General features: G+C 41.2%; 1 protein-coding gene across 1 annotated transcript; it reads right to left on the bottom strand.

Moving 5' to 3' along the window:
• Positions 1–72: 72 nt before the first annotated feature.
• Positions 73–23,920, bottom strand: GNRHR (gonadotropin releasing hormone receptor). The gene is made up of 3 exons (XM_059682332.1): positions 23,402–23,920; positions 1,235–1,454; positions 73–317 (listed from the first exon to the last, which is right to left on the bottom strand). The coding sequence occupies exons 1-3, from the start codon at positions 23,918–23,920 to the stop codon at positions 73–75; spliced, it is 984 nt and encodes a 327-aa protein (XP_059538315.1).
• Positions 23,921–26,075: the final 2,155 nt, after the last annotated feature.

Genomic DNA, 26,075 nt, shown 5'->3' with positions numbered 1-26,075 from the left:
TGTTTATCATTCCCAAATGGGAAAATTCATTACCTTGCTTGTCTTCACATGACTTCCTATGTAGTCTAATAATTACAGAGAGAAATATCCATATATAAGGGGATCAAAACATGGATTTAAAAAAGCAAAGAGAAAGAAGAAGTGATTCACTGGATCTGACACCCTATTTAACATTTCAGGATCAAACCAATACCAAATTCCTAGGACGTAGTAGGGAGTCCAGCAGACAGTGAATGAAGTGGCAAAGGCAACCGTCATCTTTAGGGTCCTCAACCGAGCTCTTGGTATATTATTCTTGGATTGATTCAGTTGTAGATCTATTAGAAAGAGAAAAGAGTAGGTGTTTAAAGACCAGTTTTATTACAAGACTGAAATGGACAAAAAGGAAGAGAGAATCACTAATTCAACCTAATGAATATAATGGAAACAAATTTTAATGTTTTTAATAATGATAATTTGTTGGAAAAGCATGTTTTCCATTATAGCATATAATTAATAGAAAATATTAAAGATGATAGTGCTCATATTTTTCTACCAAACTAATTTGGATTTGAAATATTGTGGTACTCAAATTCTTAAAATATAAATTTGAGAGAGCAGACCGAGGTTGAGTAGAGTTAAGTTCTCTTCATCTTGGTTGAAATGCCAACATAGCCATGCATACTTTATAAGTTCATACATTTTAGTTTTTGAGAATGCACCAGGTTATTGAAGCAAAAAGTCACAACCATATTTGTAAAGTTTCAGATGAAACAGTCAATTACATGTTCAACAATTTCCCACATATCTAACACACACACTCACAATCATACACAAATGTGCACAGTTATTTTGTGTGGATATAGAGGATTTGATGTGAAACAGAAGAGCTTAATTTAAACAAATATTTGGCTGCCATGTAAAGAATTGTACTTTGCTTTCTTCTAGAAATCAGGTGTTTGATAGAGAGTTAGTGACAGCCCAGCAGGAACAATTCACCAATACTTACACTGGGTAAGTGGGGCAATAGTCCTTTCATTTTTATTTCCACGGTCCAAATTTAGAACATTAGGAGAGATAGCCTCATTTGTCAATGGAGATAATAAAAGGATTATATCCTGGGGTGATTGTGAATGTAATGAGTTAACATATGCAAACTGCTTAGAACAGTATCTGGCACATACTAAGTGCCACTCTGGGTATTGCTGTTTAAACTGTTAATCCACAACTAACACCAAATCTAAGGCATACGTACTATGGGGATCCTGATGAAGGACCCGTGTGAGGGTGAAGATGATTTTTGCATTGCAGATCAACATGATGAGAAGAGGAATGATGAAGAGGCAGCTGAAGGTGAAAAAGTTGTAAAAGGCTTGATGCCACCATTGTGGAAAACTGCAGTGTGTTACACATTGATAGAAACCGCCTGACTGTCCGGAGCCATCAGATAAATGTATCATTCTGAAGATATATAACTGTATAGGAAATAAAAAATTAAAAAGTTGTGTTACTTTATTTCAAACAGTATTTGCATGTGTTCTTGAAAGTGTTCTGCATTCTGCTAGCCTTTTAGGATGTTGTTGCCCAAAGCAATTGCTGAGGTCCTTGATTTACCCTTTTGGAATTTCTATGAAAAGTTATAAGTGAATCTTTACTTAAAATATGTTTGGATAATGTGAATGGATCTATAGGATTTTTGATTTTTTTGGAAATTTTCTCAAACTTGTAGAGCAATCCTCAACCAAGGATTTAAATCTTGTTTCAATTTCAATTTCAGATGAAAATTTGCTGAGTAATCTTTGCAAGTAATTTTGTTCATCGTCCCATCTGCAGCACTTAAAAACTATGGCATTTAGAATGTGCCCCCAAGCTATGTATTAAATTTTATTTTTGAGAAAGAAAAAATCCAATAAAGTGGTCAAAACAGACAGTTGGACATGAACATACAGTTCACAAAAGAGATCTAATAGTCACCCTTATGCCTATGAAAAGATGTTCAACCTCATTCATGACAAGCAAATTGCCAATTAAGGCTTCACTGAATGTAATTTTTCATTAACAAGATTGGCAACATGGTAGCAACATGGTCTCATGGCAAGGCTGTGTGGAAACAGGGACTGTCAGACATTGCTAGTGGGAGTGCAAATTGGTACAGCTGTTATGGAGGGCATTTGGCTGTAATTAGCATAATACATATTCATTTACCTTTGATCCAGCAATCCTACATCCAGGAATTTATATCTGGGTGATATACCCCTACCTACATTATATGAAAATACATTTGCATAGGTTATTCACTGGTGCATTGCTTGTAATAGAAAAATATTGAAAACATCTAAGTACCAATTCATAGAACAGTAGCTGAATAAACTATGGTGGACCACATGATGGAGTGCTATTTGGTTATAAAAATAAAGAGTAAGGAAAATTTCTCTCTCTCTCTCTCTCTCTCTCTCTCTCTCTCTCTCTCTCTCTCTCTTCACACACACACACACACACACACACACACACACACACACACACACATCCTATCTAATAAGAGAGTACTATTAGAGGCAAATTGACCATCACTCCAACACACAAGATGGTTGCCCCATGTGGTCAAAGATGGCCAGCAGGGGAGGGCAGTTTGGGGTGACCAGGCCGGCAGGGGAGGGCAGTTGGGGGCAATTGGGCCAGCAGGGGAGCAGTTAGGCGTTGATCAGGTTGGCAGGGGAGTGGTTAGGGGCAATCAGGTAGGCAGGCAGGCAGGCAAGTGGTTGGGAGCCAGCAGTCCTGAATTGTGAGAGGGGTCCCAGATTAGAGAGGGTGCAGGCTGGGCTGAGGGACACACAGACCCCCGTGCATGAATTTCATGCACCAGACCTCTAGCATATATATAAAAGCATAATATGCTAATTAGACTGGACAGCCAAACAACCTTCCAGATGTCCTTCTGGATGACTTTCTGGATGAAGCCTGGGCTGCGAGGGCCGAGGCAAGCCGCCACAACTGTGAAAGTCCAAGGCAAGCTGCTGTGGCCATAAGGGCCAAGCCTCTTGCACAAATTTCATGCATCGGGCCTTTAGTCCTATATAATAAAAGGCTGATATGCAAATCAACTGAACGGCTGAACGACTGGTCACTATGATGCGCACTGCACCAGGGGGCAGATGCTTAATGCAGGAGCTGCCCCCTGGTGATCAGTGCACTCCCACAGAGGGAGCGCTGCTCATCCAGAAGCTGGGTTCATGGCTGGCGAGTGCAGCAGCGGTGGCGGGAGCCTCTCCTACCTCCACGGCAGTGCTAAGGATGTCCGACTGACATGCTCTCCATGGACATCCCCTGAGAACTCGCAAACTGCGAGAGGGCACAGGCAGACCGAAAGACCTCCCTGAGTGCATGAGTTTCGTGGACCGAGCCTCTAGTATATATATATATATATATTTGTGTGTGCACCTATGTGTACATTTATTTATTTTCCAGTTCTGTTTGTTGAGAGACCTTAGAGATAATGACACATTAGTGCCCAGATCTTGATTTCTAACTGTCATTGTCTACCAAAGGAACAAGAGCTCATTGGAGAAGTGGGTGATGCCAAGGCTTGGGCAGCGAAGTACAGTATGTGCTTAGAAAAGCTTGTTGTGCCAAAAGTCAGGGAGTAGTCAGAGAGAGACAGAGCATGTCAAAAGTAATCAGGGGCCAGCTTGAAAGAGCTCTCCTTGGCCAAATCTAGGTCAGTTTAAGCTTGATAATAAAGGAAACAACTGATAAAAAATGAGAAACTATTGAATAAAGTAAGAATACATGGGTTCATTCTAACAATAAATTACAAAACAACAACAAACAAATGTGGAGGGGGAAAGCTCTTTGTTACCATAGAAAGGAACAACAGAATTACAGTAGTGGTAATCTATAAAAAGTGATTCAGGCAAAAATCATCAATGCATTGTAAAAACATTGGTGAAAGTGCAGAGAATAGATTACTTACATTTCTAAAAATATCTACCTACTGTATGTGCATTATAAAAAGTAAAATAACTATTATAGAGAAATAACCAAATAATTAAAGCTAATATTGCCAGTAATGGGACCAGTTGACAGCATCTGTTTCCTTATATAATGCACTAAGAAGAACTCAGCATCACTTCTTTTGTATTTCTGCTAAAGGTGCATAACCTGAAACTAACCATGAAAAAACACCGAACACAAATTGAGGGGCATTCTACAAAGTAACATACCTGTACTCTTAAAATGTCAATATCATGAAACAAACAAACAAAAAGACTGAGTAAAGGGTGTAGTTTAAAGGGGTCCCAAGAGACATGGCAACTCAGTCCACCACATAATCTTATAGATTTTCTTTTGTTAAAAGGGACACTACAACAACTGGTGAGATATGAATAAGGTATAGAGATTAAATACCTTGTATCAGTGCTATTATTCTGATTTTGATACTTGTGATTATATGTGAGAAAAGTCACATTGAAATATTGAGAAAGAACATCCTATCTGAATTTATTTTTTAAGCAATTCAGAAAAAAATGTATATGAGAAAGAACAAAACAAACAAGTGTACTAAAATGTTAATATTTGGGGAATCTGAGGGAAATGTATTCAAGAAATCTTTGTACAATTCTTGCAATCTTTTTTTTTAAATTAAATCTTTATTGTTCAGATTATTACATTTGTTCCTCTTTTTCCCCCCCATAACTCCCCTCCTCCCAATTCCCGCCCCACCCTCCGCCCTCACTCCCCACCCACTGTCCTCATCCATAGGTGCACGATTTTTGTCCAGTCTCTTCCCGCATCTCCCACACCCCTTTCCCCCCCAAGAATAGTCAGTCCATTCCCTTTCTATGTCCCTGATTCTATTATGATCACCAGATTATTTATTCACTTGATTCTTAGATTCACTTGTTGATAGATGCATATTTGTTGTTCATAATTTGTATCTTTACCTTTTTCTTCTTCTTCTTCTTCTTCTTCTTCTTCTTCTTCTTCTTCTTCTTCTTCTTCTTCTTCTTCTTCTTCTTCTTCTTCTTCTTAAAGGATACCTTTCAGCATTTCATATAATACTGGTTTGGTGGTGATGAACTCCTTTAGCTTTTCCTTATCTGTGAAGCTCTTTATCTGACCTTCAGTTCTGAATGATAGCTTTGCTGGATAAAGTAATCTTGGTTGTAGGTTCTTTGTATTCATCACTTTGAATATTTCTTGCCATTCCCTTCTGGCCTGCAAAGTTTCTGTTGAGAAATCAGCTGACAGTCGTATGGGTATTCCCTTGTAGGTAACTGAGTTTCTTTCTCTTGCTGCTTTTAAGATTCTGTCTTTGTCTTTTGCTCTTGGCATTTTAATTATGATGTGTCTTGGTGTGGTCCTCTTTGGATTCCTTTTGTTTGGGGTTCTCTGTGCTTCCTGGACCTGTAAGTCTATTTCTTTCACCAGGTGGGGGAAGTTTTCTGTCATTATTTCTTCAAATAGGTTTTCAATATCTTGCTCTCTCTCATCTTCTGGCACCCCTATAATTCTGATGTTGGTACATTTGAAGCTGTCCCAGAGGCTCCTTACACTATCTTCGTATTTTTGGATTCTTTTTTCATTTTGCTTTTCCGGTTGGGTGTTTTTTGCTTCTTCGCATTTCAAGTCTTTGCCTTGATTCTTGTGCTCCTCTGGTCTGCTGTTGGGTGTCTGTATAGTATTCGTTAATTCAGTCCGTGTATGCTTAATTTCTAGTTGGTTCTTTATCATAACATTGAGGGTTTCATTAGTTTTCTTGAGGATCTCACTACATTTATCGGCGGCTTCTAGACAGTTCTTAAGAGACCTTAAAAGTGTGGTTCTGAGCTCAATATCCTCCATTGACAGTTTTGTCCTGTTTCTTTGTCTCCGCATTTTTTATCTTTTCTTGGTGCACCCCCTAGTGGTCTTTGTGCGCAGTCTTGTTGTAGTTAAGCCTTGATTGATGTCGGCAATACCGGGGGTGATTTGACCTCTGGGCTAACTGGCTATGAGAGTCCGCTGTGTCTGCAGTTGGAGAGCTTCTGTGCTGGATCTCCAGGGCAGTGCTAATCTATCATTTGCCTGAGGCTATCCGGCAAATGGCTCTGCGCAGGGCTTGGGCGGGGCGGGTCCCTGGGGATCTACAGGGCGGGCGGAGCAAGGAGTTATGGCTGCTCTCAGTTCCGTCCCTAGGGGCTCTGCCTCACAGAGTCCCAGCAACCGCTGCAAACCTCAGAGAGAAAGCTGCCTTAGAGTTCTGACTGAAGCCAGGCAGTCCTGCTTCTCCCGTTTGAGTCTGGGTCCCTAGAGACTCGCCCAGATCTGGAGCTCAGAGTCTGAAACTCCCTCCCAATTGAAAACAACAACTGCGCCTTCCGCCACCAGCCCGCTCGAGCGCACTCCGCACCTGAGTATTTCACTTCAGCACTGCACCTCCTCTGAGTCTGGGTATGATATTCTCTTTCCTCCTAGTTGTAGAATTTCCACTCAGCCAGCCTTCCTGTGGTTCTGGATGATGTCCGTTCCGTCTTTAGTTGTTTTTCTGAAGTGGTTGTTCGAGGCAGCAATCTCCAGCGTTAACCTATGCCGCCATCTTGGTTCCAATTCTTGCAATCTTTCTCTAGGCATAAAATTATGCTTTCTTATAAAGCACAAATTGAATCAACTATTAAAAAAATGTTGCAAGTTGTTTTCAAAAATGAGTTGCAGGGGACATTTATTCATTCCTCATTCATCAAAAACATGCTTACCTAGTCATTTACAAGCTTTTCCATGGAGAAACTTTAATTTACAATACAACATCTATACTAATAAAAGCCTAGGTGGCATCACGCCCTTGTGCACGATGTCGTCACCACGAGATGGCCACCACGAGATGGTCGCACACACAGCGGAGGCGGGGCTCGGTGGCAGCTCTCAAGGTGAGGCCTGGGGGTCCCACGGGTCAGTGCGGTGTGGAGGAGGCCGGTCCTAGCGGTCCTAGCGTCTCTTCTGCCTCGTGCAGAGGAGGCGGGTCCTGGTGGAGAAGGCAGGTCGCAGCAGGGGAGGGCAATTGGGAGCGATTGGGCCAGCAGGGGAGGGCAGTTGGGGGCGATCAGGCCGGCAGGGGAGCAGTTAGGCGTCAATCAGGCTGGCAGGGGAGTGGTTAGGGGGCAATCAGGCTGGCAGGCAGGCGAGCGGTTAGGAGGCAGCAGTCCTGGATTGTGAGAGGGATGTCCTAAACCGGCAGTGGGACATCCCCCGGAGGGGTCCCAGATTGGAGAGGGTGCAGGCTGGGCTGAGGGACCCCCCCCCCCATGCACAAATTTCGTGCACTGGGCCTCTAGTCGTCGTCATGCTGTAACACAGTCACGACCAAATGAGCAGTGGCTCTTGCAGTGGGCGGGGTGGGGCGCGAGCTCCTAGCAGCAGAGAGCTACGAGTGGCAATGGGCAGGGCGGCCAGCTGAGGCAAGCGGAAGCAAGCTACTCAGGCACAATTTTGTGCATGCTGGGCATCTAGTTAATAAAATGAAAAGATACGAGGGCTAAAGCACTTAAAAACTGATAGCAAGTAAATTCAAACCAAAATATTACAGGATTTCTTTTTTTAAATCTGTAGTTTTTTATTTCTTTTTAAAAATTGATGTATAATTGACCTCAACAGTATATTAGTTTCAGGTGAACAACATAATGATTTGATGTATATATTCTAAACGATCACCACATTTAGGTAGTTTTAGGAATAAAGAGGGTCCATGGGGGTGGAAGGCATAGGTGAAGGCTTGGAGCCACCAGAAGGCATACATTCACAGAGAATAGAAAAGTGCCACAAGGGGAGAGGAAGACATCCATTCACAGAAGACAGGGAAAAGCCACAGGATATGGGGAGAAAAACGGAAATAAACTTTCACAGGGGATAGAGAAATGCCAACAAATGGGAGAAAGAGGAGAACAGATTTTCACAGGAGATAGAGAATTCTACCACTGAAGGGGTAAAACGAGGGGGGCACAACCATGTGGGGATTGGGCTTTGAAGCTGATATTCTGCAAAAGAGTGACAAATTAGAAGGCAGTATGAAGAGACAAAGAACTGCAGCCTTTATAAACCTTAGCAAAAAAGAGCTTGGTGCGTTACCCCCTTGGGATCCCCTCCCTACATGGGAATCTGTACTTGCTTCCAATATATTTCCACCCATTTCTTCTACCACCTTTGGTTCGTGGCTTCACTCTTCAAATCCACCTGGACAAGAACCTGGGAAAGAAATCACCATTGCATCCTGCTCAAGAAAACAACCGGAATCAACCATACATAGTTACACATTTTTTATTTCATTGTGAAACTTCTAAGTACAGTATATTCTCCATGTTGTACATTATATCCCCATGACATTTATAACTGGAAATTGGCATGGTTTGCTCCCCTTCACACACCGCCTCCTGGCTCTGACCATCACCAACTTTTTCTTTGTATCTAGGAGCTTGATTTTCTTTTTCTTTTTAATATTGTACATATAACAATAGTATATAGTATTTATGTTTTCTGTCTGATTTGTTTCACTTAGCAAAGTCCCTTCAAGGTCCATCCATGTTGTTACAAATGGCAAATTTCCTTCTTTTTTATGATTGAATAATGTTCCATGGTGTGTGTGTGTGTGTGTGTGTGTGTGTGTGTGTGTGTTTATACATTTCTTTATCCATTCATCTATGAGTGGACACGGGTAATTTCCATATCTTGGCTATTGTATCTAATGCTACAGTGAACATGGGAATGCATATATCTTTTCAATTTAGTGTTTTTGTTTTCTTCAGATAAATACATAGAAATGGGATTGCTGGATCACATTAAAATAGGAATTTTAGGGGTGAAATAGGCAGGTTTAGGGAATTTTTAGGATTGGCGTCCATGGAAAAAAACACAGGGCTACAGAGCAGGAGTTACATTTCCATAAGACAAGGAAACTGAGAGTAGCAAAAGGTCTATATTTACAAAATAAAGAAGAAGAAAGCCCAGAAGGAAGGAGAACAATGAAGGAGGAGGGCCTCAGGAGTTACTATAGTAACCAATTCAAAAGGGAATATTGACCAATCAGAAGGGATATCAGGACATAGGGACTTGCAGCCTTTATAAACTGTGGAAACAGGAAGTCGGTGGGACTCTTTCCCCCTCCCCAATGGGAGTCTATACTTGTTTTTCAATAAATCTCCACCTTTGCTATACCATCTTCTGTCTGTGGATTCATTCTTCGACTCCAATGGACAAAGAATCTGGGGAACCATCCTGCCCAGGGGAACACCATGTGTTCCAGTACAAAAATCCTGTATCAGTACGGTAGTTCTATTTTTAATTTTTTGAGGGACCTCCATACTGTTTTCTATAGTAGCTGTATCAAGTACATTCCCATCAGCAGTGCACAAGGTTTCCTTTTGTTCAGATTCTCATCAACATTTGCTATTTCTTGTCTTTTTTTTTTTTTTTACAACAGCCATTCTAACAAGTATGAAATACCTAATTGTGGTTTTGATTTGCATTTCCCTGATCGTTGGTGATGCTGAGCACCTTTTCATGTACCTATTAGTCATTAGTATGTCTTCTTTGGAAAAATGTCTAATCAGACCCTATGCCCAATTTTTAATTGAATTGTTTGTTTTTTTGCTATTGAGTTGTATGAGTTCTTTAAATACAGTCATGTGCCATCTAACAATGGGCATCTGCTCTGAGAAATGCATTGTTAGGCAATTTTGTTACCGTGTGAACATCATAAAGTGCACTTATACAAACCTGGATAGTATAGCCTATTGCTCTGGAGGGGAGGAAAATAATTTTCCCTCTACCCTCTGGATTCTTGGTAGAGACCCCTTGTAATAAAAGACAGATTAATATAGAAAAACAAAAAACAAATGCTTAATTACATGCATAACTCACATCTACATGAGAGAGACCCTGTAAAACAGGTAACTTGCCAAAGTGGCTGAAGTCACCACCTTACATATCATCTTCAGCTGAAGCGAAAAGAAGATGTTGAGGGTAGGGGGCTGAGTTATGTTATGCAGATTTAATGTCTATTGAATTGATGTGAACTTCTAGGGATAAGGTCATTCCCTTTTCTTGGTACCAGGAGAGAGACACCCTTACAGATGGAGATTTAATCAAATGTACATGTGTATTTTTTTTTTAATAAAGGGTAACCTCTAATTGTTTTATTTCAGAGTTTCTCCCATATCTTCAGTTTTTTAAAAGTGAACCAGCCTAAAATAAACTTTGTGCAAAAATGGCATATTTTGGGGTGACAAATTCTGTTCCCTTACAGCTCCTAGGCAATAAACCAGCACAGCATGTTACTGTATTGTATACTATAGGCACTTGTAATACAATGGTAAGTACTTGTGAAATGCATTGTGATAGGAGAGCTATAATATCACTAGCTGATAGGAAAAATTCAGCTCCATTATAATCTTACTAGTGGCCTGGTGCATGAAATTCATGCACGGGGGTGGTGTCCCTCAGCCTGGTCTGCACCCTCTCCAATCTATGGGATCGGGCCTAAACCGGCAGTCTGACAGCCCTCTCACAATCTGGGACTGCTGGCTCCTAACTGCTCAACTGCCTGCCTGCTTGATTGCCCCCAACTGCCCTTATCTGCCATCCTGCTCACCCCCAACTGCCCCCTCACTGCTGGCCTGCTCGCCCTCAACTGCCCCCCGCTGGCCTCCTCACCCCCAACTGCCCCCCCCCCCACCTTGCTGGCCTGTTCTCCCCTAACTGCCTCTGCCTCGGCCCCGCCACCCAGAAGGTCTCCCAGTCTAATTAGCATATTACCCTTTTATTAGTATAGATGGGACCACCACTGTCATATACTAGTATAATGGTTGAGGAAGAATTACTGTATTTTGGATATTAACCCCTTATCAGATACCTGACTTGCAAATATTTCCTCCTATTTGGTAGGTTGTCTTCTAATTTTGTTGATAGTTTTGGCACCATTGTAATTAACCTAGTTATTAATAACAGGAAAGAAACAAAGGGAATGCCACATATTATAGGCATGTCACTTGGGCAGCTTTACCAGGAAGCTGCAGTTTAACACTCCCCAGGGAGCCGTCAGGGGTCTATTCCCCACAGATCCATGGGGGAAGGGACTGAACAGGGTGCGTAGAGGAATGTCCAATAAAGTCTGACATAGGGAAGGTACTTCTCTGTCAGTCACACCTGGGAACAGGCCATTGGCCAGAGTAGGCATGGCCAGTGCAAGATTTGTAATATTAAATACCCTAAACAAAGGAGTTCACTCTCTTGGATTTTCTTGGTCTCTTGTGCTCTTGGCTCTTGGCATGTTGTACTTGACCCCTGGCCTGTGGGACTCTCAAACCCCTGATCTCTTGCATTTACTCACCTGGTCCACAGCCATGTGGATCTCACACAATGGACCAATGGACTACAATAAGCCTAATGCTAAACTGGATCCAATTGCAATATGGAACAGAAACTCTGGACACTGACTTTGCTTTTAGTTTTACTGACTCCCCAGCTGTACTTCTTCCGGGACTGGATTAAGAGAAATAGGACTTTGGAAACCCAAGGATATAATTCCTCATAAATAAAAATCACTCATCCTCCCATTCAAGTCTCAGAAAATTATTTTTCTCAAGATATCATTAGGACTCCACCCCCAGCACTCAGTCAGGAAAGGGATACCCCACTTCCACTGATAATAGTTTTCTTTGCTGTACAGTAGCTTTGTAGTTGGGTGCAGTTCTACTTGTTTATTTTTGCTTCTGTAGCCAGGATTTCTTTTATTTTAAGTAAGTGAGGGACAACCTTCTTAAATGTTTTTTATTGCATTAGAAAAAAATTAAATTAAACTTATTTATTTAACAGCCTAGTTCTTTCCTTTTTGAAGTGATGAAACAGGAGTGGAATATGCTTTATATATATTTAAAAAATACTATATTTTTGCCCTGGCCCATGTGGATCAGTGGTTAGAATGTTGGCCTGTGCACTGAAGGGTTGTGGATTCGATTCTAGGTTGGGGGCACATACCTGGTTTGCAGGTTCACTAGGGGCATGTGTAGGAAGAAACCAATCGATGTGTCTCCCTCCCTCCCTTACACTCTAGAAAAATCAATGGAAAAGTATTGCTGGGTGAGGATTAATTAAAAAAACAACAACAAAAACCAAAAACCCACACACCTATATTTCCTTTCTTTTATTTTACAGTAGAAACATTTGAATAAACTATAATTATAATAAAAATATAAGTAAATATAATAAAAAATGAATCCAGTTTCTTTTATTTGTAATTAAAATGTTGATTTTTAGTTTCAAGGGCAAACATAATTTAAAAATAATCCACTAGAGGGCGCCCAATGATCATATCAAGAAACTCAAACACGCAGTCAGCTAATTCTATTTTATGATCCTGACCAACTTTTTCCTCAACATAAAGTGATTCTTTCAGTTTTCCATATTTCTTTTCAAGCTACCTTACTTAAAGCTCAGTTTTTAATTTGACCAAACAGATGTGAGTTGAAGTCTTTGGAAGGGTTACTTTACATAGAACCTGAAAGTCCTATATTTCCTTAAAATCTTTACTTCCCTTCCCACCTTCCCAATTGTACTTGGAACCAGATGACCTGAGTTTTACTTTATGCTCTGCACTGGGCCACATTTTCGCTTTAATGTTTTAAGTTATAATGATGACACTTTCAATAATAGTGACTTTGAAATATGGTACTATGATTTGAATCTTTAAAAAACATATTTTATTGATTTTTAGAGAGAGAAAAAGGGAGAGGGAGAGAGAGAGAGAAACATCAATAATGAGAGAGAATCATTGATAGGCTGAATCCTGCACACCCTCTACTGGGGATCCAGCCTGCAACCTGGGCATGTGCTCTGACTAGAATCTAACTGGCGACCTCTTGTTTCCTAGGTTGAATCTCAACTGTTGAGCCACACTGGCTGGGCTGGTTTGAATTTTGGTTATCATCTTTTTTTATTTAACAAATATTTGTGTGTGTGTGTTTGTGTTTTAATTCGCACCTGAGGATATATATTTTTATTGATTGATTGATTTTAGAGAGAGGAAGGGAGAGAGAGAGAGAAAGAAACATCAATGGAAGAGAGAAACATTGATTGATTGCCTCCTAAATGCACACTGACCGGGGATTGAACCCACAACCTAGGTATGTTCCCTGCCTGGAAATCGAACCTGCAACCTTTATGTGTACGAGATGATACTCCAACCAACTGAGCCACCTGGCCAGGACAAAATGCTTATTTTTATAGCAACTCCTTGGTTAGAAACTATACTAGGGGCTGTCTGTACTAAACAATAAACCAGGTATATCCTACTATCAGGGTATTAAATATTTGGTAAAGAAGATAGAGCATGAATGTGACACCTGCAATACAAGATAGACTGTGATAGTTCAAAAAGAGAAGTATAGTAAAGTGTTATGGAAAATCAGAAAGTTACTTGCTCATAAACTGGTTGTTTGAGGCTTGGTTCGGTTTATTTTATGCTCAAGGCCACGTTCATTTTAATGATTATTAGAGGGATCACTTTACTTCCAGTGGTTCTTTTGTCCTTGGATTATATTTCTTTAATTTCTTTATGTTTCTCCTCTCTTATCCTTGGCCCTAGTTTCATTAGTGTTTGCTTTATTTTGCCATAAACAAGAGCAATCTGTTTTCCTTTCTTTCAGTCAATTGCAGATGCTCATTTCTTTTTAGAATATTATTTTTAACCCTTACCTTACCCAAGACTAATTACACCATTACCTAATCTTTTTAAAGGTAATTATCTTCAGGTGATATGATTCAGTTTCCTCATCTATAAAATGGAGATGTTAACAGTATCTACCCCTACCTAGTTGATATCATGACAATTAAACAAATAAATACTTGGAAAATGCTTAGAATAGTGCCTGGCACACAGCACTATATAGGTCACAACCATCCTATACTAATAAAAGAGAAAAACGGTAATTGGCGTACGACCGATACCTTTTTCATTGGCTAATCAGCGAGATATGCAAATTAACTGTCAGCCAAGATGGCGGCTGGCAGCCAGGCAGCTGAGAATAGGAGGCTTGGTTGCCCCAGCGATGGAGAAAGTCAAGGATCCCCGCAGCTGCGGGGCTCTGAGCTCCTGAAGAAACAACTCCAAAAGATACAATGTTTTAATTATAGAAGCTAAAAGATGGCGGTTAATTTGCATACTCAGGCTCCAAGCAGAGCAAAGCCAAACAGCCCTGAAGCAGCAGGGCAGAGAGGCCTCAGGGCCTGGGATCAGCAGAGTCGAGAGGCCTCCCGGCCCCTGTGATCAGCGGAGCCAAGAGGCCTCCCGGCCCCGAGATCAGCGGAGGCCAGAGTCGGCCCAGACCCGCAATCAGGGAGGCGAGAGTCGGCCCAGCCCCGCGATCAGCAGAGCCTAGAGGCCCCACAGCCCCGGTTATCATCCGAGCCGAGAGGCCTCCCGGCCCCGCGATCAGCGGAGTCGGAGGCCCCGCGATCAGTGGATCCGAGAGGCCTCCCCGCCCCAGTGATCAGCGGATCCGAGAGGCCTCCCAGCCCAGGTGATCAGCGGAGCCGAGAGGCCTCCCAGCCCCGGTGATCAGCGGAGTCCAGAGGCCTCCCGGACCCATGGATCAGCAGAGCCGAGAGGCCTCCAGGCCCCAGTTATCAGCGGAGCCGAGAGGCCTCCAGGCCATGGTTATCAGCAGCCGAGAGGCCTCCAGGCCAGGGATCAGGGGAGCCAAGAGGCGTCCTGGCCCTGGGATCAGCAGAGCAGCGAGGCCTCCCGGCACCAGGATCAGTGTGACAGGGTGCGGAGCCCCAACCCTCTGATTGGCCCTGCTCTGTGTGTGACAGGGTACAGAGCCCCAACCCCCCTGATGGGCCCTGCTCTGTGCATGACAGGAGTGGCGCTGCAACCTCCCTATGGACCCTGCCTTGAGTGTGACAGGGGGCGGTGCCCCAATCCCCCAATCGGCCCTACCCTGAGCGTGACTGAGGGTGGCATCGCAACCTCCCAATCCGCCCTGCTCTGTGCATGACAGGGGGCGGTGCCCCAACTCCCCAATTGGCCCTGCTCTGAGCCCGACCAGGGGCTGCACCTAGGGATTGGGCCTGCCCTCTGCCACCCGGGAGCAGGCCTAAGCCAGCAGGTCATTATCTCCTGATGGGTCCCAGACTGTGAGAGGGCACAGGCCAGGCTGAGGGACCTCCTCTCCCAACCCCGAGTGCACAAATTTTTGTGCACCGGGCCTCTAGTTATTATAATAAAATCAGAGGCCTGGTGCAAGGAATTCATGCATGGGTAGGGTCCCTTGGCCTGGCCGGTGGTCAGGGCCTACCAGGGCCTTCTGGCTGAAGGCCGAGGCCTCCCTTCCCAGCTGCCAGCTGCCTGCTGGGGCCTTCCTTCGTTCTGCGCCACCCCCTGGTGGTCAGTGCACATCATAGTGAGAGATAGAACTCCAGGTCTCCCGGTCGAACTCCCGCGAGGACACTTTGCATATTAGCCTTTTATATATATTGATTTTTGAGGCACAGAGCTTATAAATATGTGTTCATATATATTTATTTATATATTTATAAATATATGCCATCTTTTTTTCCCCCTGAAATCCCTTAACCATCTATTCTCACCTTACACTTTCCCTGTCTTTCCCTTTCCTTCAGGTAAAAAGGAAATAAACAATGCTGCATAGTATGGTATAGTGTAGTAGTTAAAAGCTCTGGGTATGAAGGTAATTGGGTGCACTGTCACCTTCACTTACTAGATGGTAATGTTGGGCATATTATATAACATCCTTATCCTTAGTTTGTTCATGAATAAAATAAGGGCAATAATCATATCTAATTCATAAGGTTGTTGGAGCCTTACATGAAGTAATGAAAAAAAAAAGCATTTAGTAACTTCCTATCCAATATTTATGTCCTCCATAACTATTATTTATCATCATCATCATCATGATTGTTGTTATCTGCTGTTAGTTTGCTATTACTGTGTTCCAGTACAGTTCTTGGCATATTGTGTGTGTGAGAGAGGAGTATTTATTGAATTTAAGCTGCCTGTCAAGTTCGAAAGTGCATTCTAGCACTATAAATTTTCTGTGTCAAGGCAAGCCTCCACACATCTTCAGACCACACATCTTTATAACAAAGCCTAAAGGATGGCTCATATATCTTGCCTGTAGGCCTAGGTTAACTATAGAATTTAAATACTGTCAATATGTAACATTTCATATTAAGCAGTGGTATGAGCTTAGTGGTATAAACTCTTTCTGTAAATAATCTGCTACTCTGGAATTCTTGTGGTCTTAAATGACTGTTATTGAAAACCATGTAATTTTTAATTATATATGGACACACCTAATTCAGGAAATGTTTTCTTCTCAACATGTACTTACCAGCCTAACCACAGATGCTCTTAATTCAGATTGTCTTTTGGTCCTGTTTGCTGGCTTTTTTTTTTTTTCTTTTTCTCTTTTTTCTCTACTCTTCCCTTTTCTTCTTTTCTCTTTCCTTCTTCCCTCTCTCCCTCCTTTCCTTCACTCTTTCTTTCCTTCTCCTACTTTTAAAAATTATGCCTCCAATACTTGATTTATTAAGTACCTATCAGATTGAGTAGGATAGTTTGGTGACTAGGGAGCAGGTTGGCCAAACTTACTTATCAGTCAGAATAAATTTGAAATAATCCACCTTTATATAAGCAATTCTCTTTACTGTTTTTCAAAGAACTATGCATTTCAATACCCATATTTCCCTATTATTTTCTCACCTGACTTGATGAAAGAAGGAATGAAGACAGGAAGAGAGGAATGAATAAACATTAACTGATTATTTATAAAGTCTTATAATAGATGATACTTTATATATCTTATTCTTTATAATGTAGTCTTTAAAATTGCACTTAAACTTAATTAAGTAATTTACACAGAATCACATAGCTGGTAAGAGATAGTACTGAGCTTTGAAGTCACCTTTGTTTTAATCCAATACCCATGCCATTTCTACTATCCCATTGCCTGTCATACTTTGTTGCAGGGAGATGTAAGATCTTCGGAGAGACTATTACTGGGGCTAGTGTATAGCCAAGCAGAAGACTGGGCCTCCCTTATCCCTATTCAACCAGAGCATATCTGTTTTATTTATTGGGGCTTCACATAGATTTTTTAAAATTTCCATCACTCATAAAAAGTTTGAAAGTTCCTACAGTACATATGCTAAAACCTTTGGAAATATATCTCCAATCCATCATAGAATGTAGTTTCTGAGGTTAGTAATAAGAAAGGTGGAAAACCAAGGTGGCCAATTTGAAATTTGGTCTTTCTGAGCTGTAGCAAAATGCCATAAATTCCCAGGCTGCCAGGCCTAAATTTCGACAATGAACTTGTTATATTTTTTAACCTGGTAATGAATTACTCAAGTAATAGAAAATTAAAATATGTACCAAGGGATGAAGATTAAAGTCAATTGTAAATTAGCCACGGCAGGATGTGTCTTTGTCAATGGGTTTGTCCCCAGAGTGTGGTGAAGCATGAAGTACACTCACCATGTGTCACCGAAGCCCTCTCTATGTCTCGTCTTCCCCATCAAATATAAGTAACATTAGTCACAGAGATAGCAGAGAGCCATAATAAAAAGAAAAACTGGCATTAATAGAAACATAACAACAGGTCAAGTGACATTGGGAGAGCCAATGAATCCTTTAAACCTGGGGTTTCCAAGCTGCAGGTTGTGCCTATCAGGTAGTTGTAATCAACCGTTAAAAATAAGATGGAACAGAGTAGATCTTTGTTTAATGAAAATCTGTTCTCAGTCATAGGTGTGCGAAAGACAGACAGACAAACCATGTCTCTATGTAGTATGTATGCTGCCCAAAAGATTTGAATGTCATTATTTTCAAAGGTTCTTTTTGGACATTCTCTCATGCTTAAAATGGGGACAATAACATGGTTCTACTGTATTTCATAGAGTTAATCCTATATAATAAAGAGGTAATATGTAAATTAACCCTCATACCCTCACAAAGATGACTGCCTGTGACCAAGATGGCAGGGCGGTTAGTAAGGGACGACCAAACAACTGAACAAGCAGGTGCATGGGGCAACCAGGCCAGCAGGGGGGTTAGTGAGGGATGAGCAAATGACTGAACAAGCAGGCTGTGTGGGGTGACCAGGCCGATGGGGGGGCTGTGAAGGGCAACCAGGCCAGTGGGCAGGGGGCAGTTTGGGGAGACCATGCCAGCAAGGGGGGCAGTTGGGGGCAACTAGGCCAGCAGGGGGGGCAGTTAGGGGGGACCAGGCTGGCTGAGGGGGGCAGTTGGGGGCAATCAGGTTGGCAGGGGGGTAGTTAGGGGTGACCAGGCTGGCAGGCAGGTGAACGATTAGGAGCCAGTGGTCCAGGATTGTGAGAGGGATGTCTTACTGCCAATTTAGACCTGATCCCTGGGATCAGGCCTAAACCAGCACTTGGACATCCCCCAAGGGGTTCTGGATTGGAGAGGGTGCAGGTTGGGCTGAGGGGACAACCCCTGTGCACGAATTTTGTGCACCGGGCCTCTAGTGTGAATATAACATAAGATTACATATTTTAGTTTTTTCAGGAAACTTTACACAGTTCCTTACAAATTTAAAGTGCTGCTGAAAGTAAAGATGGGTCATTTGTTTTACCAAAAAATATATGTCACCATAATTTCTGTGGCCTATTTCACATAAACCTCTCAGAGTAATGTATTTGAGGTCAGGCTATTTATCACTTGAAATTCCTAAACAATTTAAAATTAATTTTACGTGTTTTTTTTTTTTATTACACCAAGATAGATAAGTTTTGGTATTTTCTTTCTGTTGTTGCTGTAATATACTTAGATGGAAATAATTGAGTTAATAAATCAATATTTTATTTATAGCCTTTGAGAGAGTCCTTTTAAAAGAGAGTGAAATGGTGGGTTTGTGTTTCAGTCATCATAAATTGGCTTATTTCTGCTGTTTTAACTTTCATCTATGTCAGTATTCCAAATTACCAACCACTTTTTGAATAGCCAGCCTATATAATAAAAGGCTAATATGCAAATTGTCCCCTTGACTGGGAGTTCGACCAGGAGTTCTATGGGAGTTTGACCAGGGGACTGGGCCAGCCGGCCAACTGCCCATGGTCTCCCCCCCCCCCACCAGCCAGCCTTGCCCCCAATCAGCCCCCCGACACCCTGATTGGGGGTTGGGCCAGCTGGCCAACTGCCTGTGGCCCTCCCTCCCTGCTGGCCAGTCCCAATGTCCCAGATCAGGCTGGCAGGCAAACCTCCCATGGCCCCGATCAGCCCCGATCACTGGCCAGGCTGAGGGACCCCACCCGTGAACGAATTCGTGCACTGGGCCTCTAGACTATATATAAAAAAGCCTAAGGGACTGTTATGATGGAACGACCAGACGACTAGAATGACTGGTCTCTATGCCGTGCACTGACCATCAGGGGGCAGACGCTCAGTGCAGGAGCTGCCCACAGCCCGCAGGCCATGATTACTGATGGGGCCTGCAGGCCAATCTCCCAGTCTCTTCCCCCTACCCCAGCCAGCAGGCCCCATTGAGGCCAGGCCCCCAGGCTGGGACAGGGAACTGGGGGTGGGTGGCGGTGGATGCAGCCCCTTTCCCAGGGGGGCCGAGGGCTGGCTCCTTCCTTGGGGCTGGCGGCCAATATCCCGGGTTCCTCCCCCTGGTTCTCCCCCTGGCCGGCAGGCCCTGATCGGCCCGCCAACCGCCTGCTGGGGTTGCAGTTGGCCCCTGCCACAGCCAGCAGGCCCCGATCGCCTGATCAAGGCCAGGCCGCCGGTCTGGGACACAGAACTGGGAGTGGGTGGCAGTGGACATGGGTGGCGAGGGAAGGAGGAGGGAGGGAGACAGGGAGGCTGGGAACCTGATCAGTCCTGATTGCTGGCCAGGCCTAGGGACCCCACCCATGCATGAATTTTGTGCATTGGGCCTCTAGTACTTATATAAAGGCCTTATATCATCAATATCATGTCCTAAAGCAAATGTTTTTAGCCCTTTTCAAAGCCTGCCTTTCCTCCCTTTTCACATAGAAAGGCAGACAAAGAAACTGACACTCTTCTTCTCAACCTACCTGTCTGTTTCTGTAGTTTTACCATTAAAACTCCTTGACCCAAAATATTAGAGTTTTATTTTACTCCCTCCTATTATTAACCCCCTATTATTAAAGCCAATTGGTTGCTAAGCTTTGCTTTTTGTTTGAAATGTCCCTTGTAATTACTATCAATTCCCTCTGACTCCACCCTAGCCCTCAGCCTAATCACCTCTTTGCCAGATGTTCTGAAAAAGCTTCTTTGTCTCTCTTCTCTCTGCATACATTTTATTAAAATATTTTTGTCAAAAATTATTTTAGTAATGTACGTAACATGATGACTATAGCTAACACTGCTGTATGATAGATAGGAAAGTTTTAACGGATTAGATCCTAATAGTTCTAATCACAAGAAAATTTATTTATTTATTTTTTTGTATCTTAAATGACGGTAGTTAGCTGCACCTATTGTGGTAATTATTTCACAATATATGTAAGTCTTTTTCTTTAAGGTAAAGTGGTACATTTATTAAGGTATGATAAGTTCAAATAAGTCACTCAAAGTACTAGAACAACATCATATAAATAAATGTCAAAGGTTATGTTTAGGAAATCGATAAAAATACAAAAATTTGGCCTGACTGGTATGGCTGAGTGGTTGAGTGTTGACCTAGTAACCATGTGGTTGAGTGTTGACCTATTGCCCATCTCTCATTGATATTTCTTTTTTTCTATCCCTCTCCCTTCCTCTCTCTCTAAAATTAATAAAGATATATTTTAAAAAATACAAAAATGCTTTAGAAAGAGGAAGGGAGAGAGAGAAAGATATCAATTGGTTGCCTGCCATACACACAGCCCTACCAAGGATTGAAACTGAAACCTAGGTATGTGCCCTGCCTGGGAAGTGAACCAGAAATCTTTTGGTGTACTGGACGATGCTCCAAGCAACTAAGCAACCTGGTCAGGGCTGCATTTGAATTTTTATAGACATTAAAATGAAGAAGCTCCCAGTTAAGGAAAAAGCAAATCATTTTATATAGCCTTTTATGACAAAAGAAGGGTACAATTATGATAACTTTGTAAAATGCTAGGATTAGGGAAAAATAACACTTGCTCTTTATATCCATGCACCAATTTTCTATGATAAACAATTAATTTTATAAGCATGAAAACAAACAAAAAGTGCATATTTCTAATATAATTTCACAATATATGTAAGTCACTCCATCATGTGGTACACCATAAATTCATACAGTGATGTATGTCAGTTCTAAAAAGGAAAAAAAAACCATTTTACCCTTTGCACAGGTCTCACAGCTATATTGCTCCCACATTAATTTCAAAATTCCCTGGCTCTCAATAGTTATAATATAAATCCATTTTACCCCATTCAATAATTCATTTATCCAAACTCTTTTTTTTTTTTTTTTTAGTAAAACATGGAAGATTTATTTCATCTGGAAAAACCCCAGAGTATCCAAACATTTTACATTTTTATTTTTGCTAGGTATCTTATTGGGTACTGTGAATATGAAATATGTTAAACACAACAGTCTCCACTATTTAGGAGCATATACCTTCAAGGCAAAGACAGGCAGACAACATAACCACATTACTTTATGACAAAGAAATAGTACCCTATGGGGTTAACCAAATCTAATTTCCTGCTGGTCCCAACTCTCAATTTGTCACTTTAGCCAAACACATCTATAAAAATCACACTTTCAACCTTTGTTGAAAATATATGTGCTCCTTGACTTATTTTTTTTCCATCCAAATACCATCCCTCTTTAAAAACTCGGCTAATCGTACCTTTACCCTAAAATCTTCCTTTATCATTTCAAGTCATACTCATCTCTCCCTCTTTTTACATTTGTAATAGGTTTAAAATAATTTAGTATATAGTTAAATTAGCTTTATATAAGTTTTGTTTCCACAACTGAATTACATTTTCTTTGAGGGCAATTTTTTAATTTTGTCAATACCAGGCTCAGTGCTAGAAACCCAACTTTGGTTATCTTCCCCAACTTTGGTTAGCTTCTCCAAGAAAACCAATCAAAAAGCAGCACTCATACTTTAAAGAAACAAAATGGAAAATTTCAAAACATAGCCATAGCCTTAGCTAAATAACTTAATTTCAAGCGATATATTTGCTAAATCTATTCTTATCTACTCATTCACTGTGAGAACAATTGTAATGTACTTTCCCCCAGGGAAAGAAAAACATTTTTTCCCCATTTTCCCTGCTATAAAACAAACACTAATTGGTTAACAAAAAAATATTGGTTAAGTGTGGAATTAGTGAAAAAATTTAGTTACCTGGCTTTCTTGTGTCTTGTACTATTTGTATAGTGAGTCTTACATTGCCTTTTTTTTTTTCTTTTACCATCTGGCCAGTTTAGAATGTCTAAATAAATTTCCATTTGTAGTGGTACGTTTTTGGAGGATCCTGGTGAAGTCTGACTTTACTTCTTGATACCCCCTTGAGCCCCAAGTTCTTCATCTAGTACATTTACATGCATACAGAGAACTTGTTTATTTGTTACTAAAGGATCTTTCTATTTGCAAGAATGTGTCCTTTTCTTCAAAGGTATGACTTCTGACAAAGGCAGATTTTATAGATCAATTAACCAGGTAGCCTCTGTTGAAAACAATCTGGAGAGATCTCTATCTGCCTTTTGCAGGAGAGGGCCTGTGCCTGCACCAACAGTCTTAGAGTTTTGCTAACAGTCGGTTACAGTCTAACTTTCCTCCAGAAAAGTTTAAGTCAACCTAAGGAAAATATTCAAAATTCCAAAAGTTCAAGTTTTCCTCTTTTCCTCTTTATTGAATCCCACTCAGCTGCAAATTTTAGATCAACATACTAATTGAGAACAATTCTCTCTGAACTGCAATGACAGAATTCTTAATGTTTCCACTCAAGAGGTCCCAAATAAGACAAGTTATATATACTTTCTAGCTATGCAAATTTCATAGTTCCTAAAGATCCTCTCAATTTGCCATGTCAACCAGAACAAAAAGAAAATAGGTGGAAAACTAAGATGGGAATGCAGTCAAGTTTGAGAATGACTACATTTTGGGGGAGTATTTAGTATGCACCAGAGATAATTCTAGACACTTTAATCCATGTTCATTTAATCACACGAGCTGCATGAAGTAGGCATTACCTCTATGTTATAAATGAAGGAAGTGAAACCCAGAGAGGATAAGAAATTTGCCCAAGGGAACAGTGCCAGGATTGAACTCTACTCTCTGACTTCCAGAGCCAAGCTCTTAAGGATAAGACAATACTGCCTTTGACTTACAACAAAACAATACTCCAGTTGAGATAGGAAACCTGTGATTGCCACAGCGTAACACGTTCCTGGTAATGGTTTACCTGTGGTCCAGCAAAGAGGCCACTGAGGAGCCACGCCACGCCAATCAAGGACCGTCCCAGCTTGCTGTTGCTCACAGGTAGGGGTCTCGTGATGGCCAGGGAGCGGTCCAGGCTGATCACCACCATCATGAAGGCTGGGGCGTACATGGAGAAAAGTTTCAGGTAGCTGAGCACTTTGCAGAGGAGCTCCCCCCCATACCATTGGACGGTGATGTTCCACATTCCGTCCAGTGGCATGACAATCAGAGTCTCCAACAGGTTGGCTAAAGTCAGATGTTTTAAAAGCACATTCATTCTCGAGAGCTTTTTCCCTTTCTCTTTCTTCCGAGTCCACTGCTTAAGTTTCAACAAGAAAGTAGCATTGAAAGTCGTGGAGAGTAGAAAAAGGAAGAACGTAACCGTCACTCGAATCTTTCCAGACACGGTCAGGGTGGGGAGGCTGCCCTGCAGCAGCGGGCTGCTGCTGTTGCTGGATGAACAGTGATGTGGACTCTGCTCAGCAGAGGCACCGTTTGCCATCTTTCCCAACTGGTAGAGCTTCAAGACTTGTGCTTCTGGCACTTCTGGTGTTTTATTGTAATTGAACCTATTTTATTTCTCTCACCAGTTTAGATGTATGACAAATTTTGTTCCTGACATACTTTATATTTAATGCAAAAGATCAAGGTGAACTTGTTTTGTGGGTTTATAATCCAACAGAGTGCTAAAACAGAGCCTGGCAAACACATTCTGAGGGCCAAACGTAACTGTAGAACCCCAGCAGATGGCCTGGTTGTCACAACATTTTTCCTGATGGAAGGACACTTGAAGCTTAATTTTGAATTTAAAATTTACTCAGGATGTTATTAAAATAACAGTAATGAAGAGATTTTCTAAAAACTAATGTGTTAGTGTTCCGTCCAACAGATGCAAAATAAAAATGAAGAAAAAGACAAAAATAACTCAGTTAAAATCTGTTTGAAGAAATGAATACATTTCTCAAAAGCATTTGTTTTCTTTTAAAATCACATGCTGCTATGCATTCAAACACTAGACAAATATATTAACTTAATGACATACTCCACAAAACATAAATTAATAACAACAGTTAGAATCAAATTGATATAATACAAATTGGACTGCATCAAAGTTATTAATCAGTCTTAATGGTCAGATTATCCATGCTTAAGTTAGGATAAAAATGGCAAACTATTTAAAAAAATTATTGCCTCGCTTATATAATTGTCTCAATATTATACTTACCATCATTGTACATTATTGCATATAGTAACTAGTTATGGGAGAGAATGCTGTATTAATGCTATAACCACATTTGTATGTTTCTATATAATATGAATATTTGCTTATATTCCTTATATCAGGTCATTTCACATTGGGGCCACTTAGAAGCTTTCTCTGTATTGCTATTTTAACTTTCATGGTGAGTGTTTGGTGATGTTACTTACAAATACTGATATGACTTACATTGGCATTTATTAAATCACCAGCTTGATTTGTTTTATGTTAACTAGTTTGATTCTGTGGCAGCCAAAGCTGGAAGAATATTAAAAGTGGCTCTTTTGACTTAAATGGTTTATTGTTGTTGGTTCATTTATTTGCATTTTTCTGGTTTATGTTCATTTATTTAAAACAAAACTTTCAGAGGTTGATTCTTCTTTTTGTTGTTGTTAATCCTCACCTGAGGATATTTTTTCCATTTATTTTTAGAGAGAGTGAAAGGGAGGGGGACAGACAGAGAGAAAGAGAAACATCAATGTGAGAGAGTCATATCAATTGGTTCCTCCCGCATGCACCCCTTGATAGGAAATTGAACCCCAGACCCTTCAGTCTGCTGGCCGATGCTCTATCCCCTGAGCCAAACTGGTCAGGGCAGAACATGGTCATTAAAAGAACACAGAGAGATTGGGGAGCATTGCAAAGTAAGAAGGAGATCACAACAGAGTAAAACAAGAATATAACATTAAAACAAGTTATAATAGAGTAAGAGATCATAACCTTAGATAGAGATTTGCATTTAAGATTCTATATATGAAGCTGTTCTGACTAACAAGAAAATATAGGGTGTGTTCATGAAAGTGAATAGAAGTAGAGAGTGAATGAGGTTTGATGCATTTAAAGAACTCAAAGAACCGTGAATCTATGCTGTTGGATGGGTGGGTCAGCCATATGGATTTTGAAGGTGCTCATTGATTCTGGCAATAATGATACTATTAGCAATATTTAACACATACTGGCTACTTACTATGTGTCAGGCACTTTTCTAAGCATGTTACATACATTAACACATTTGATCCTTACACCAGCCTTAGAGGTCAGTACTATTGTTATCTTAATTTTGTGGTTGAGGAAAGTGAAACATAGAGCACCACTTACACACCTGAACTAGGATTACATCGCATGCATCTGCCTCCAGAGGTCCTGACCTTACCTCTTATGTTGTACTATTTCTCTTGTAGGAGTGGGTGGGAAGACTGAGCCAGATGTCAGAGTCCTTGGTGAATGAAGGGCCAGAGTATTTAGGTCCTTTTGGTAGCAAGAAAAGGAGACCCTCTTAGGTAATAGAGGCCTAGAAAGCCCACAGGAACCCAGGCAGCTCTAGAGCAACTTTCTCTGTCTCATGACCTGAGTTGATATTCAAGCATGATATTTTTGTTTTTCTGTGTATTATCTTCTC

This window comes from Myotis daubentonii, chromosome 1 (genome assembly GCF_963259705.1).
Source record: "Myotis daubentonii chromosome 1, mMyoDau2.1, whole genome shotgun sequence".
Taxonomy (NCBI): domain Eukaryota; kingdom Metazoa; phylum Chordata; class Mammalia; order Chiroptera; family Vespertilionidae; genus Myotis; species Myotis daubentonii.
Note: the sequence above shows the minus strand (reverse complement) of the source record. Positions and strands in the feature narration are given on the sequence as shown.